Raw genomic sequence first — 16,058 nt, 5'->3', positions numbered from 1 at the left:
GCATTGGTCAACATGGGCCAGCATCCCTGTGGAACACTTTCAACACCTTGTAGAGTCCATGCCATGACGAATTGGGAAGCAAGGTGTCCCTAATGTTTGGTATACTCCATGTACTTTTAATGCACTAGACTAGTAGCAGTACTCTCAGTGGGGTTGCTCTAAGTTAACAGGCAAGCAACAGCACAGTAAGTAGGCCTAGCATCCAGACTCCATAAGCAGCATTAGCAGCTGAGAGGCAGTAGAGCCAGTAGTGTAAAGCAGAAGCATTAACAGGATGCTGTCTGGCTAATTGCTTGTTGTCATGCTCTCTGTTCTGTCAGCAGTGCCACCAGCCTGCCAGGCCTCTGCCATTTGCTGCTGCTTGCGCCCACCTGCCCGCTCTTAGCATCTCCACGTTAAAAGGGAAATTGTATTCATGCAAATGCAAAAATGGCAAGCTGACCTGGATTCAGTTTTAATGACGAGAGCTGGGAGGTAATTCAAATTAATTAGCATAATTGAATAGATCACATCTAGTGTGGCAGTCAGAGAGCGGCAGACATTATGGCAAGGCCCTGAAGCGTGTAAATAGCCTGCTCACGCCCGCATCTCTGGTGTACCCTTTGAGGTCTGCTAACTAGGAATGCCCCCTCCCTGTCCTCCTTTTCTCTTCACAGCAATTGATTCTGTAGAGAGGGGACGTTTTTGCCCGCACAGAAATTCAATTTCGGGTTATTACCCCGTATCAGTGATGTTCTTACTAATTTGATTGTGGCCAGTGAAGTATCCTTTTAAAAACAATCGAGGACAGGCTCGACAAAGATTGCTTTCTCTGCGATGCATACATAATGCCCAGTCAGTCTACTAACAGGTTGGCTCCTGCACTGAGCTGCTGGCCCCTCCCTCTCTCTCCCCGCTCACTCTGCACTGTAGCCTAGCCATTTAAACAGAGTGCATTACCCATCAAGCACCTCATGATTATTTGAACAAGCCCTAAAAAAGCTGTCTTGTGGGATCGCTTAAACATTGATGCGGGTAACGTGCAGAGATTGCAGTTCTGCGTAGGGAGTGCTGAGTGTGGCCTGCTGGGGCCTGGAGCCATATGCAGGTTATCTTTGTGTTTGGTGGGCTGTGATGAACAGGATGAATGACACACCACTACCGCTCTGATCTGTGCCTGGAAAGCAGCATCATTGCTTGGTGCTGAGGAAGAAGCTTCCCTGCCTGACATACAGAGAGAGGAGACACTTACCTACAGGTTGTTTCCACGGTTACCGGGTGCTTCCACAGTTACAGGGCCCTGAGTGAGGTCACTGTGTCTCAGGAGAAGCAGGGTCGGGTGTTACCACGGTTACGGAGCCCTGACTGAGGTCACTGTGTCTCCGGAGAGTCGGGGCCAGATGTTGCCATGGTTACAGGGTCCTGAGTGAGGTCACTGTGTCTCAGGAGGAGACGGGCTCAAGGTACCATCTAGACACATAGCCCCAGCCCCTGACCCTTTCACCCCTTAACCACCAGCATTAATGCGTACATCCACTGCTCCCTAACCCCTTCATAAGGCAGAACAGAATCGCAGCCTGAAATTTGAGCAAGGGCTCTACCCTCCCAGACATGGCTTTGGTTATTACCAGGGCCAGCAGGTATCAAACACTTGTCTATCTGAGGGATTAGAACCCAAACCTTTGCCACCTCTACAATAATACAGTTTGATCAACTTAGCTGGGCTCTTCTGTAATCGTATGCATAGCGTATAGGCTCACCTTAACCCCAGTCATTTGGATTAAGCTGCACAAACTCAAATCCACCCCACCCCCTCTCCTGCTGGGATGAATTTGCTCCTATGGCTCACTCCTCATACTCATCCCAAGGTGTGTGCTCTCTCTTCTCTCTCAGGCAGGTGGTGGAGGAAGGTTAGGCTTGTCCTTATCTCCCAGGCAGCTCCTCTGCAACTGGCCCCCCATTATCTGCCTGTCAGAGCCCATTAACAGCTTATTGACGGGATATGAGACCAGCTACCCCTGATAAAGCACCCGCCCGCCATGTCTGTGGAGAGAAGACGATGGAGAGAGCATAAACAACAAATGAGAGCGGGAGAAAGAGAGATAGACAGACAGAGTCAGGAGAAAGGAAGTGTAGTGCATCTTGATTTATTACGTTGCTGAAAATAAGCAACCTGAGCTCCTGTCTGCTCCACTAGCTATCTGCACCTCATATATCTCTCACAGTCAGAGATGGCTTTCACTCTGTGATGACTGTAGCCCAGATATGGAGAGACAGTGTTAAATTGGTAAATGTCATGAGTGACCCCATTATTCAATGCTCAGAGACCTACATAATCCCCTCCATTTTGTGTCTCTTTTTCAGGAGCAGGACGGGAGGAAAGGCTCAGCTTTAGAATAGATTCTCTATGTGTCGTGAGTGATAATTCCGAGCAGTGTTAATCTGACCGTGTCTAAACTACCACTACATCTCTCAATATATTCCAGATGTTGCTTTTTTATTTGTGTTCCCTTGGACATATTCGAAAGGTTCTGGGCTTGGAAATGCTTTAAAGAAAGGCTTTAGTTGGCGTGTTTGAACAACGACATTTACTGAAAGAAGAGCTGTTGTGATAGGGCACTAAGCATCTGTGAACTTCCTGTTCGTTAGCTATTCAGGTGGGTCATTCGTGCAAAGACCAACATGTCTGAAGCTGCAGTACTTTTGACCACCTGATGGGGGCATTATTGCCACAGCTTTTTAAGCAGCTCACTACTTAGCCAGAAAGAACACTAACTACACTGCCTGTGTGTGCTTACTCAGTTAAGTCAATATTACCGCCGAAATATGCCTTCCAGTGTATGTATGTCTGTGCACCCTTATCATGGCTGTTCCTTTATGCCATGTTCGACAAAGGGGCTTTACCATATCTCTGAACATGTGTACCTAACGTATTCTAATGAACAGTAGTTCTGGCAGCTCTGCCGTCTGTTATCGAGCAGGGGTCATTTAACCTGTGTGTAAGGTGCCTATTGGCCTAGTGGGTGATGTTCACTGTTATTAAGCACAGTTCATTTGAAGCCGAGTTCTATTCTGTGTTTGTTATTGGAGAAGCAGTTATGAACCAGGGTTATTGAACAGTGTGGGTTATTGTATCAGGAGCTGGAGGGAGATGGAAGCTGTGGTCTTATTGAAGCCCTTGTGTTTAACAGCCCAGGTCATTAAAGGGATCCGGTTATTACAGGTTTAGGTATTTCTGTTTAGGGTTGTGTTCCATTGACCAGGGTCAGCTGAACAGGAATGGAACATCAACACGGAATGTGTAGGCTATGTGTTGCATTCTACTAGATGTGGATACGGGGGTACATTCTATTGAACTGAGTGAATTCAACTTTAGTGATCGCAAGCAGAGTGAGATGTTAATGTGTTTGTGCGTGCCTGCGTGTAGGTGTTTGTGTGGGTGTGTGTGGGTGTCACTGAACACGGAGATTGGGACCGGTCTGTTGTGTAGCAGTACTATGACAGTGGATATTGTAGTGTCAGAATGCCCTGTGTCTCAGTCTGGCTCTCACAGTGCTGTGGAGCTGTCAGGAGCCAGGACTGAGCTGAATAACAATGCCCTCTGCCGTGTGTGTGTGTGTGTGTGTGTGTGTGTGTGTGTGTGTGTGTGTGTGTGTGTGTGTGTGTGTGTGTGTGTGTGTGTGTGTGTGTGTGTGTGTGTGTGTGTGTGTGTGTGTGTGTGTGTGTGTGTGTGTGTGTGTGTGTGTGTGTGCGTGCGTGCGTGTGTGTGTGCGTGCATGGGTGTGTGCGTATGTGTGCGCCTGCATTTGCCTGTTTGTGTGTGTGACTGTGTGTGTGTGCGTGCGTGTGTGCATGGGTGCGTCTGGAGGACTGAGGTGAGATGTCACTGCCGCTGTGGCTAAGGAATTTGTTTACCAAGAGCCATGTTGTGTCACCTTGTCAGCTGCCTATGTATGAAGCCTGTGGTTCTCCTCCCAGCCCCTGTCAGCCTGCTGCCTGCCATGCCTGCCATGCTGCTTCACACTCAGCAGGCCCCTCAGCCCCTCTGCCCCACTCATCTGTATATATTAGCTTAGCACTAGCCGGGGCTAATCTGTACTAGCAGGGATATCCGTGCAGCGAACCATTCATCTAAGCTCACAAGTTCAGGGTGGCTCTCGAGTAGGGCTGGGAATTGCCGGGGACCTCATGATACGATATTATCTCGATACTTAGCTGCCGATACAATATGTATTGCTATTCTCACAATTCTATATGTATTGCGATTCAATACTGTGATTTTATTATAATTCCATGGTCCAAACATATTGCTCACCATGTGTCTGCTGCAGAGGAATGAGAGAGAGCCATGTGAAAAATAGGTTTGAAATAAAAGTGCTGAAAACACTACTATCCTGATATGAATCTATATAGATTCCTCGCACCCCCATCACTACTCTTGAGGCTGCATCTGTACTGGTGAGTTTAGCACTAGGCTAGCCAGGGTCCAGTGACAGCATCACTGTTATGTTGAGTTGAGGTAGGGGTTGAAGAGACAGCCCAGGGATGAGGGGAGCGGAGGGGTTGAAGAGACAGCCCAGGGATGAGGGGAGCGGAGGGGTTGAAGAGACAGCCCAGGGATGAGGGGAGCGGAGGGGTTGAAGAGACAGCCCAGGGATGAGGGGAGCGGAGGGGTTGAAGAGACAGCCCAGGGATGAGGGGAGCGGAGGGGTTGAAGAGACAGCCCAGGGATGAGGGGAGTGGAGGGGTTGAAGAGACAGCCCAGGGATGAGGGGAGCGGAGGGTTGAGGGGAGTGGAGGGGTTGAGGGGAGTGAGTGATGTAAATATTCCACAGGGCCATTGCTAGCTTGCCCTGCCTACCTGACTGCCCCTCCCTCCCCCTCCCCCTCCCTCCCCCTCCCTCCCTCCCTCCCTCCCTCCCTCCCTCCCTCCCTCCCTGCAGCCTGCCTCTCCCTCCCTGCTGCCTGCCTGCCTCCCTCCCTTCCCCCTGCCTCCCTCCCTGCTGCCTGCCTCCCTGCCTGCCTCCCTCCCTGCTCCCTCCCTCCTTCCCTCCCTCCCTCCCTGCCTCTTTCTGCCTGCCTGCCTGTCTGTCTGTCTGTCTGTCTCTCTGCGTGTCTTTCTGCCTCCCTGCCTGCGTGTCTGCCTGCGTGGCGCTCCGCTCTGAGGGAAGAGTGCCAGCCAGCGCTCACGGGGCTTTAATGAGTTTATTTCATGTCGGCTGTGAAAGTGCACGGCTCTGTCTCTCTCACAGGCACTCAAACAGAGCCGGGCCCATAAACACAAAGTGCAGGGTGTAAATCTGCCCTGCCGTCCCCTCCCTCCACCACTCTCTGCTCTGAGCATCTCTTTATCGCCTCTCAGGGGGCCGGGGAGAGCCCTTAGCCCTCCTCCCTCAAACAGGGAGACACCACCTCTCACAATACACTTTTTCAACCACAACCCCCTAGACCAAAGGAGTTATCACAAATACTACAGTATGTTGTTGTGTTTGTTGGACATATCTAGAGGTTAAAAGCAGAAACAATACCAGTTTTCCCCCTCCGTGTTTCACCTCTGAAGGAATAGGACATCAGATGCTTACTCACAGTTTCCATGACGTCAGAGCTAACAGCCTCTCCCCTCTGGGTGCAGTGAAGTGGATGTGAAACGCTGTGCTCTCCTGCTGCTCTCGGTCTGTCAGTGTGTTAACATGCTGCCCCAATCTCCTGCTGCACCCTCACCAGACTGGCACCAAGAAGAGGGTCACTGGTTAGAGAAGGTGGGAGAAAGAGATCGAAGGAGAGAGGGATGAGTACTTATCTCTTGCCTGACTTGGGCCCTGTCCTGAGTTAGGGGATTAGTGATGGGCTGCAGTGCTCTCCCCTCCTGGCTTGTTTCCTGATATTATCTTTAAGTGCACGCTCAAAGCTGCCCTCTCACTCTCCTTCCTCTCCCCTCTTGTCCATCATTTTCCCCCTCTCTGCCCTCTCTCCCCGTCTCTCCCCTCTCCCATTCTCTCCCCCTACCTCCCTCTTACCTCTCTCTCCCTCCTCTCTCTCCTCCTCTGTGAACCCATTGGAGTGAGTCATTCCGGTCTGCTCTGGGAGTGATCTAATTGCTGTGTCTCCTCCCTCCTCTGTGTGCATGCCTCTGTGGGGGTCGTCACTTCCGCTGCAGTCCTGCCTGTTGCCTATTCATTACCCAGAAAGCACCACAAAAACACACATGCACAAACTACTAGAACGTTAGTCTGGTAGACAGACATACAGCCCTACAATAAACCCTGCTACTGTAATGGTATGCCATGATTACTGGATTGGATTGTCGACTGTGCTGTGGCACAGCAGAGGAAGTGTAGTCACATTATGGGGCTATAGAAAAACATCACACCACTGTGTTGTCAGTAATGTGATTTTCACAGGGGTTGGGAGGAACTGTAGTGTATCACCTAGAATTACATTCTTGTGTTTGTTAGTTACTGGGGCTTGTTGTTCTTCTGTTTCCATGGTTTTATGGATGGTATATTTTTGGATGTTAAAGGTTGGCAAATTTTTCCTCTGGCCTGTAGTTACATGAAGATCCAGCAGGTGGCAGTGTGCCTATAGATGAGCAGGGGCATATTGGTGAATGTGGGGTCTCTCCTGTGAGGTTTGGCTATGTGTCTACCAAAATATCTTTGCCTTGACTGAGCGTCCTCATCCACGGATTGCACTTGGATGAAAGTGTTGTTTGTTGATAATTGGGAAATCAATTGTTACACCTCAATCACAATTATTTCATTCATAAGTGTGTGATTGTTATTAAATCTGAAAGACACGAATACAGAAGAGGTTCTCATAAAGAATAGCAGCAGTCTAGTATAGGATGCATCACACTAGATTCAGGGGGATTCCAGGTGTTGGAATGGCTTTTTCTGTCCTGATGTTCATCACACAACCAGACCTGTAGAAGTGGAGACAGGAATACGTTGTGAATGGTTTAGCTGTAGCCTCCTCTCTCTGTGGTGTTTGAGATGGCTACTAAGCCAGAATGATTATGCAAAGCCTGCTTTTGGCTGCAGAGAGGACAGGAGAGGAGAGGAGAGGAGAGGAGAGGAGAGGAGAGGAGAGGAGAGGAGAGGAGAGGAGAGGAGAGGAGAGGAGAGGAGAGGAGAGGAGAGGAGAGGAGAGGAGAGGAGAGGAGAGAAGCGTCCAGTCTAGACAAGCAATGTGGAGATCAGATGCCTTAAGGAGGGTTTCCGCATTAAAACAAAACAAATCACACTCACCATTGAGCAGCTTAGCCCCGTGTTGTGTTGAGGGAGACAGTACACTCTGGAGAGAGATGGAGAGTGTTCTTTCTCACCAGACAGACCACTGTCTAGATTATTAACTCACCACTGGCTACAAGTGGATATTTAGGAGCTACCTTTTTATTGCAGTTCATTCATCTCCCTAAAGCTTATTTAGACATCTCTCTCCACTACATGGCTAAACACACAGGTCTATGTTTGCTGTTATTGACATACTCACTCTCTCTCCTCTCTCTCCTATCTAGCTGTCCTAGAAGTGCAAGTCCCAGAGCTGCCAGTGGTTGCTCTGTACGGCATGGACACCACTCTCAACTGTTCCTTCAGCCACGCCTCTCCCTTCAACCTGTCTGACCTCAGTGTCTTCTGGCAGCTGACGGACACCAAGCGCACTGTGCACAGCTACTGGGCTAGCCAGGACCAGCTGGCAGACCAGGGAGAGCGCTATGCCAACCGCACCAGCCTGTACCCCTCCCAGCTGGGCACGGGCAACACCTCGCTCCTCTTGAGGGGGGTCCGGGTGGCCGACGAGGGTAGCTACACCTGCTTCGTCAGGGTGGAGGCCTACGGTAGTGCAGCCCTACTGCTCCAGGTAGCAGGTGAGTCTGTTCATTTTTTACCTTTATTTAACCGGGTAAGTCATTGAGAACACATTCTCTTTTAAGTTTTACAATAACGACTTCAGACTGGGAAAGCTGAACCATTTTAAAAATGTGTTTCACCTTTATTTAACCAGGTAGGCCAGTTGAGAACAAGTTCTCATTTACAACTGCGACCTGGTCAGGATAAAGCAAAGCAGTGCAACACAAACAACAACACAGAGTTACACATGGAATAAACAAACATACAGTCAATAACACAATATAAAAGTCTATATACAGTATGTGCAAATGAGATAAGATGAGGGAGGTAAGGCAATAAATAGGCTATAGTGGTGAAATAATTACAATTTAGCTATTAAACACTGGAGTGATAGATGTTCAGAAGATGAATGTACAAGTAGAGATATTGGGGTGCAAAGGAGCAAAAAAAAAACAGTATGGGGATGAGGTAGTTGGATGGGCTATTTACAGATGGGCTATGTACAGCTGCAGTGATCTGTGACCTGATCTGACAACTGGTGCTCAAAGTTAGATAGGGAGATATGAGTCTATGCTTGGCCTGCAGCTACCACATCTTTCTCCATACATCTTTCCTCGAATCCTGTCTGAAAACACATTGGAGAAGAGGGTCGGAGGATGAGGATCTTGGTTTGTTTCCTCCAATACGGTTGAAAAGGAGGTGAGGAGAAGGAGACACCTGAAGGGCTTCACATGCAGGAAGTAGAGTCCCCTCTTTAACCTTTTACTGCAGTGGGCTAAATGAGGGTCACACAGAGTGTTTCTTGGGAGTCTTAAGCAAATCTATTTTGAAACAAAAGTATACACCTCTCACTCATGGTTATGGGCTTTAAAAAAGAAGACACCTGTACCATGTCAGATATAGAGTTGAAATGTATTATATTTTGAGTTTGCATCCCAATATTACACTTTATATACAGTCGTGGCCAAATGTTTTGAGAATGACTCAAATATTAATTATCACAAAGTCTGCTGCCTCAGTTTGTATGATGGCAATTTGCATATACTCCAGAATGTTATGAAGAGTGATCAGATGAATTGCAATTAATTGCATAGTCCCTCTTTGCCATGCAAATGAACTGAATCCCCCAAAAACATTTCCACTGCATTTCAGCCCTGCCATAAAAGGACCATCTGACACCATGTCAGTGATTCTCTTGTTAACACAGGTGTGAGTGTTGTCGAGGACAAGGCTGGAGATCACTCTGTCATGCTGATTGAGTTCGAATAACAGACTGGAAGCTTCAAAAGGAGGGTGACGCTTGGAATCATTGTACTTCCTCTGCAACCATGGTTACCTGTAAGGAAACACGTGCCGTCATCATTGCTTTGCACAAAAAGGGCTTCACAGGCAAGGATATTGGGCCAGTAAGATTGAACCTAAATCAACCATTTATCGGATCATCAAGAACTTCAAGGAGAGCGGTTCAATTGTTGTGAAAAAGGCTTCAGGGTGCCCAAGAAAGTCCAGCAAGTGCCAGGACCGTCTCCTAAAGTTGATTCAGCTGCGGGATCGGGGCACCACCAGTACAGAGCTTGCTCAGGAATGGCAGCAGGCAGGTGTGAGTGCATCTGCACGCACAGTGAGGGCGAAGACTTTTGGTGGATGGCCTGATGTCAAGAAGGGCAGCAAAGAAGCCACTTCTCTCCAGGAAAAACATCTGGGACAGACTGATATTCTGCAAAAGGTACAGGGATTGGACTGCTGAGGACTGGGGTAAAGTCATTTTCTCTGATGAATCCCCTTTCCGATTGTTTGGGGCATCCGGAAAAAAGCTTGTCCGGAGAAGACAAGGTGAGCGCTACCATCAGTCCTGTGTCATGCCAACAGTAAAGCATCCTGAGACCATTCATGTGTGGGGTTGCTTCTCAGCCAAGGGAGTGGGCTCACTCATAATTTTGCATAAGAACACAGCCATGAATAAAGAATGGTACCAACACATCCTCCGAGAGCAACTTCTCCCAACCATCCAGAAACAGTTTGGTGACGAACAATGCCTTTTCCAGCATGACGGAGCACCTTGCCATAAGGCAAAAGTGATAACTAAGTGGCTCGGGGAACAAAACATCAATATTTTGGGTCCATGGCCAGGAAACTCCCCAGACCTTAATCCCATTGAGAACTTGTGGTCAATCCTCAAGAGGCGGGTGGACAAACAAAACCCCACAAATTCTGACAAACTCCAAGCATTGATTATGCAAGAATGGACTGCCATCAGTCAGGATGTGGTCCAGAAGTTAATTGACAGCATGCCAGGGCGGTTTGCAGAGGTCTTGAAAAAGAAGGGTCAACACAGCAAAAATGGACTCTTTGCATCAACTTCATGTAATTGTCAATAAAAGCCTTTGACACTTATGAAATGCTTGTAATTATACTTCAGTATTCCATAGTAACATCTGACAAAAATATCTAAAGACACTGAAGCAGCAGACTTTGTGGAAATTCATATTTGTGTCATTCTCAAAACTATTAGCCACGACTGTCCATCACAGAAGACTGAATTATAACAAAACCGTTTAACATAGAAACACCGGATTTTCCTTTTGAATTTTTTAAAATTCATGTTTATCAATTATGAAATAATTCCACCCATGAGGCCACTAGAGGGCAATTTGGTCACACATCACAGGCCCTTCTTTGATAATCATGCGAGACCTTTAGGATCGATGCCTAACACAACACAGAAATTGGTCATAAAACACTTAGTTCCGTCAGGGATGCACAATAACATGTTTGGTCGATACTTTCTGATTGTGGTCCTCTAGTTGTGGTCAATCACCGGCTTTGATTATTAGTTCCTGACAAGATTGATTGTTACCAGCAGCTCGGTGATGAAGGTGGTTGTTCCATCACAGGACCATCATCACAACTGAGTGCACTTTTATTTAGAATGATTCTTTATGACTTCACACACAGTGTTGGTGAACTCCTCCCTCCCTCACCACTAATTTCCATGTTTTGTTGTTAAATTGGTCCTTTCCTCTAAGGATGTATGTGCATTAAGCAGAGTTAACGTTCAACAGGTTTCCTCTTGGCTGGCTAGTCTGGGTAGAGAAAGGGGGAAAAATGACACAGTCGCTGAAACAGTGACAAATTGGCCCCTTTTCATGCATTCGATTCGTAGATGTATTATTTTTAGCTGGCATTTACAGTTAACATCATAGAGCTCCCTTCCCACAATGCTCTGAGAAAATGACGGGTCTCTGTGGAAATCTGGCTGTCAGTCAAATGGATAGCCAGGGAGGTTAGTGGCAGGCTGACATTCCGTCTTAGTGCTGAGAGAGAGAGCGAGAGAGCCCACTTTTCAAAAGGCAACCCGCATGAAGTTATTTAATCTCCTTCTTCTCCCTCCCTGTCCTCCCCATTGTTTGCTGTGTTATGATTGGCTCAGGGAATATAGCCTCCTCTCTCTGCCCGCCGCCTCTCTGGTTGTGTTTTAGCTCAGGGGATTGGAGAGCAGTGAATTCATTCCAGGCTGAGGATTCACCCCCCTCACCTCCTCACCGCCCGCCCCCTCCTGCCAAACCCCTGAACAGAGCACAGCAGTCCCAGATTCTCGGAGCCGTGCCTATTTCCCCCAGGCCCGCCATCCGGGCCGGGCCAGGCTGTGGTGGTTGCGTTGTATTGTGAGGCGGCTTGGCTCAGAGCTGTGGCTCTCTCCAGGGAGGAGATGGAGGAGGACAGAAGGGAGCACCAGGATATGCAGCAGATGATGTCTCTGGGATCTTAAGCTCGATGTTATGCTAAGCTCCCTAAATGTAATTAACAATTTAATGGGAATCATGTCAAACAGTTCCCTAGGTGTCCCTCACTGCTGATAATCTGACTAAAACTCTGTATATCTCTGCTCCCCCCTACCCCTTCAGCCCCCTACTCCAAGTTTCTGGTGACTTGGCAAAAATTCTGTGTGTGTCTGTTCTTCTCCCCTCCTCTCTCCCCCTCTCTCCCCCCTCAGCCCCCTATTCCAAGCCTCTGGTGACCCTGGAGCCGGACTCTAACCTGCGGCCGGGTGACAAGGTGGCGCTGACCTGCGTGGCGTACGGTGGCTACCCTGAGGCTGACGTACTGTGGCAGGATGGGGGCGGGCACAACCTGACGGACAACGTCACCACCTCCCTGGTGGCCAATGAGGAGGGGCTGTTCAGCATGCGCAGTGTCCTGACTGTCACCCTGGAGCCCAATAGCACTTACAGCTGCAGACTGACCAACCCATTATTGGGTGAGGATGGCCACGCCTCCGTCACCATCACAGGTGTGTGTGTCTATGTGAATCTGTGTGTCTGTGTTCCCCATTGCTGTCTGTCTTCCCTGACGAAGGCCCTAGCCTCTGGAAAGTAAACCAGCTAACATTCAGAGACTTCCCACAGTGTTTTAATGTTGCCAGTTCAGGATAATCTTGTTTTCAGTCACACAGGAGCACAGCTGCCTATTAAAATCTTGTATGCATTTGTAAATCAATCCGCTAGTCAAATGTTATGCCTTGAATTTTCAGCTAGCTGTTCAGACCTCCACAGAACTGAAGGGAAATAATGAAATGTTCAATTATGCTCCAATAAGCCTAACCATCAGTTTCCACACATCGTTAAATCACATCAGTGGGTCATTATTTCCCAGATGATTCCTATGAAACTAAAATAACTACTCATCTGACATTTGGTGATGCTAGAAGGTGATAAAGGATATACAATAATATTAGAGCTAAATGGAAGTAATGGTGGTTCAGCAGTTGTACAGCCTACAGAGCAGACTCCCAGCTCTAGCCTGGCTCTCAGCTGAAGCTACAGCCAATGTCTGCCAACCAGGAAGTGGGTCAATATGTTTACATTGCTCTTTTGGGGTGAGTGGTGTAATCTCTTCCTGGACTGTGTGGGTGGTGGCCTTGTGTGGTGGCCCTGGGATCTTCTCTGTCCCATCCCCAGTCCCTGTCCCCCTGTCCCCAGGCTGCCTTACTGGTGTACGTGATGTTTAGCGTGTGGAGTGTTTAGTGTGTCTGACGGGCCAAGACTGGCCAAGACTGGCTCTCTAATGGGAGCAGGGCTGTGTGAAATGGCTTATAAATAAGAAGAGGTGGCCGGGACCTGCTGGAGCAGAGCTAGGGAGGGGGAGGTCACCCTAAGCACGGGTCAGGGAGTGTGTGTGTGTGTGTGTGTGTGTGTGTGTGTGTGTGTGTGTGTGTTAGGTCAGGTCAGTGAGTGCTGCTCTGCTGGGCTGGGAAATGACTGCTGTTTCCGTGCTGCTGGGGCCGGCAGGGCCCTGAGCCCCGATGGCCTATTCCACAGCTCCACACTCTACAGTCATGACAAGGCCTCCGGTGTATTACAATGTTGCTAAATCCACAGTAGGAAGAGACATGACATGAAGGAGTGAACAAGTGTTGCTGTTAAGCCCACAGTACGATTACTGTGCACATGTTGCAGTAGACTTTAGAAAAGTGGAACTACTAGAGACTATTGCATCTTGTGGTTTTAGTAAAGGACATAGATACGCTTATATGCATAGATATGCTCTCTCTGTTTGATATAGAACGTAAGGCTGATTAGGTGCCTGTCTAAGGCATTCTAGACGTTGCCTCAGGCGGTGAACTGTTTCAGATCATAGAGTTATTTCAGTGGTCCAGATCTATAGAGGTGATGGGGAAGATAGAGGTGAATCCTGACAGAGGAGAGGAGGAAATGGACATAGGACCGATGATCTGAAGCAGTATGAAAGGATCGAGAACTAGGTATGGTTGTGATCTTCGTCAGTCTGTGTGTCAAGGAAGAGTTCCTCTCAGACTGAGCAGTTGTTCCTCATCCAACCCGAAACCCAGCAGAACACCTGTTCTGTTAGACTAGTGGAAAGCCTTTGTTCTCCACAGAGAGACAGTTTGTGCCGAGCGCAGAAAACCGCTGATAACGAAAAGTGATCTGTTCAGCTCGGTGGAAATAAAGGAATTACCCACGCTCTGAAGCTGTCCTTGAGAAAAACAAGGCTAGGCTACGGAGAATAACGGAGGCAACCTATGAAAGAGAATAGACCGGCCAAGAAGAAAGAGAGGCTGAGGGATGAGAGAGAGATTGAGAGATGGAGAGAGAGAGAGAGAGAGAGAGAGAGAGAGAGAGAGAGAGAGCGAGGGAAAGGATGGAACAAACCAAGAGACAAAGCTGCAAAGCTGTTGATTAAAGCCATGGAGTGGCCAGGATCTGAGCGCTCTGGGGCTAGTTGGAGAATATTAATTTATCTTACTCTAACCAGCACAGCTTGATGATGGCCTAACTTGTTCGTAAACAAGTGGCAGATTTATTTTTGTGTGCCGAGATACAAGGGGCTTGTTTGATATGAAAATGTATTTGCATTTGTTTACAACAGCTGCTGTATGCTTAACCACTTCTGTAATTAATTTTGACCTAGCAGAACTGTTCTGAGTGTGTGCCCAGCAGAGTTTATATAGTAAATATACTGGATAATCACAGCACTGCACCCACCACACACCAGACTGAGAATCCTATTATAGGGAGGGGTGAAATCTGCTTAAGATTCCAAATGGACTATTCCCCACCCAATAGGGGAGAGAGAGAGAGAGGAAGGGAGGGAGAGAAGGAGAGAGGGAGAGAGAGGAAGGGAGGGAGCGAAGGAGAGAGGAAGGGAGGGAGAGAAGGAGAGAGGGAGAGAGAGAGAGGAAGAGAGAGGAGGAAGGGAGGGAGAGAAGGAGAGAGAGAGAGAGAGAGGAAGAGAGAGAGAAAGAGAGGGAGAGAGAGAGAGGAAGCAGGGAGAGAAGGAGAGAGGGAGAGAGATTGGGGAGAGAGAATAAGCACATAAAAATGTCACAATTTCCTCAATCTCTGATTGAAAATTACAATAGTAATACAACTCTCCCCCTGGGAAAAGAAATAGTTTGACAAGGTTAATTTGGAGAAAATGAACCCCTAACTGCACCGAACAGTGTGTGGGGCGCGTGTGAAGCCATGTGTTGAGACTGTATGGGTTAAGAAGTTATGCTTGTGAACCATGACATCATCATTAGCACCACTGTTAACAGTAGTACCTCCCCCACGACACAACACCTGCCTGGCGAAATACTACATACACAATACTGCCATTTACAACTGAAATATCTCAGTGCAGGTTAGAAGAGGTCATGTCAGGCTTGAGCCCTAAATGACCGTATCATGTGTTGGTTCAACAGCTGTTGGGAGAGAGACAACTATGTGTTTTGGTAGTAGGATATTGATGGATGTAGCAACAGGATACAGTAGGATCCAACTTGGAACAGACACAAAGAGATGCCTGGCATCCAGCGTCCAAGGACGATGACAAGAGGCAGCAGCTGCAGCAGCCCTTGTATGAACCCAGGCAGGTTGCCTCCCTCCTCAGCCTCCTCTCTGCCTCCTCAGTCCCCTCAGCCTCATCTCCTTCCTCAGCCTCCTCTCTGCCTCCTCAGCCTCCTCTCTGCCTCCTCAGCCTCCTCTCCCTCCTCAGCCTCCTCTCCCTCCTCTCTCCCTCCTCAGCCTCCTCTCCCTCCTCAGCGTCCTCTCTCTCCTCCTCAGCCCCATCTACCTCCTCAGCCTCCTCTCTCCCTCCTCAGCCTCCTCAACCTCCTCTCTCCCTCCTCAGCCTCCTGTCCCTCCTCTCTCCCTCCTCAGCCTCCTGTCCCTCCTCAGCCCCATCTCCCTCCTCAGCCTCCTCTCTCCCTCCTCAGCCTCCTGTCCCTCATCAGCCTCCTCTCCCTCCTTTGCCTCCTCTGCCTCCTCTCCCTCCTCAGCCTCCTCCCTCCTCAGCCTCCTGTCCTCCCTCCTCAGCCTCCTGTCCCTCCTCAGCCCCATATCCCTCCTCAGCCTCCTCTCTCCCTCCTCAGCCTCCTGTCCCTCATCAGCCTCCTCTCCCTCCTTTGCCTCCTCTGCCTCCTCTCCCTCCTCAGCCTCCTGTCCCTCCTCAGCCTCCTGTCCCTCCTCAGCCTCCTCTCTCTCTCCTCAGCCTCCTCAACCTCCTCTCTCCCTCCTGTCACTCTTCAGCCTCCTCTCTCCCTCCTCAGCCTCCTCTCCCTCCTCTGCCTCCTCTCCCTCCTCAGCCTCCTGTCCCTCCTCAGCCTCCTCTCCCTCCTCTCTCTCCTCAGCCTACTGTCCCTCCTCAGCCTCCTCTCCCTCCTCAGCCTCCTCTCCCTCATTTGCCTCCTCTGCCTCCCCAGCCTGCTTCGCTATACTACCATCCTCC

The 16,058-nt window shown here is 49.0% G+C and overlaps 1 protein-coding gene across 3 annotated transcripts in view; it reads left to right on the top strand.

The window, feature by feature from the left end:
- The window catches only part of LOC112263642 (CD276 antigen), an 86,528-nt gene that overhangs the window by 16,115 nt on the left and 54,355 nt on the right, over positions 1 to 16,058 (top strand). For all 3 annotated transcript variants that reach the window (XR_006084718.1, XM_024440111.2, XM_024440110.2), the window contains exons 3-4: positions 7,496 to 7,846; positions 11,824 to 12,120. Coding sequence is in view for 2 of the 3 variants with exons in the window: in XM_024440111.2 (XP_024295879.1) it covers positions 7,496 to 7,846; positions 11,824 to 12,120 (648 nt within the window). In the remaining variant the exon portion in view is untranslated. The remainder of the gene's footprint in view (positions 1 to 7,495; positions 7,847 to 11,823; positions 12,121 to 16,058) is intronic.

The sequence above is a fragment of the Oncorhynchus tshawytscha genome, linkage group LG12 (genome assembly GCF_018296145.1).
Source record: "Oncorhynchus tshawytscha isolate Ot180627B linkage group LG12, Otsh_v2.0, whole genome shotgun sequence".
NCBI classification, from domain to species: domain Eukaryota; kingdom Metazoa; phylum Chordata; class Actinopteri; order Salmoniformes; family Salmonidae; genus Oncorhynchus; species Oncorhynchus tshawytscha.
Note: the sequence above shows the minus strand (reverse complement) of the source record. Positions and strands in the feature narration are given on the sequence as shown.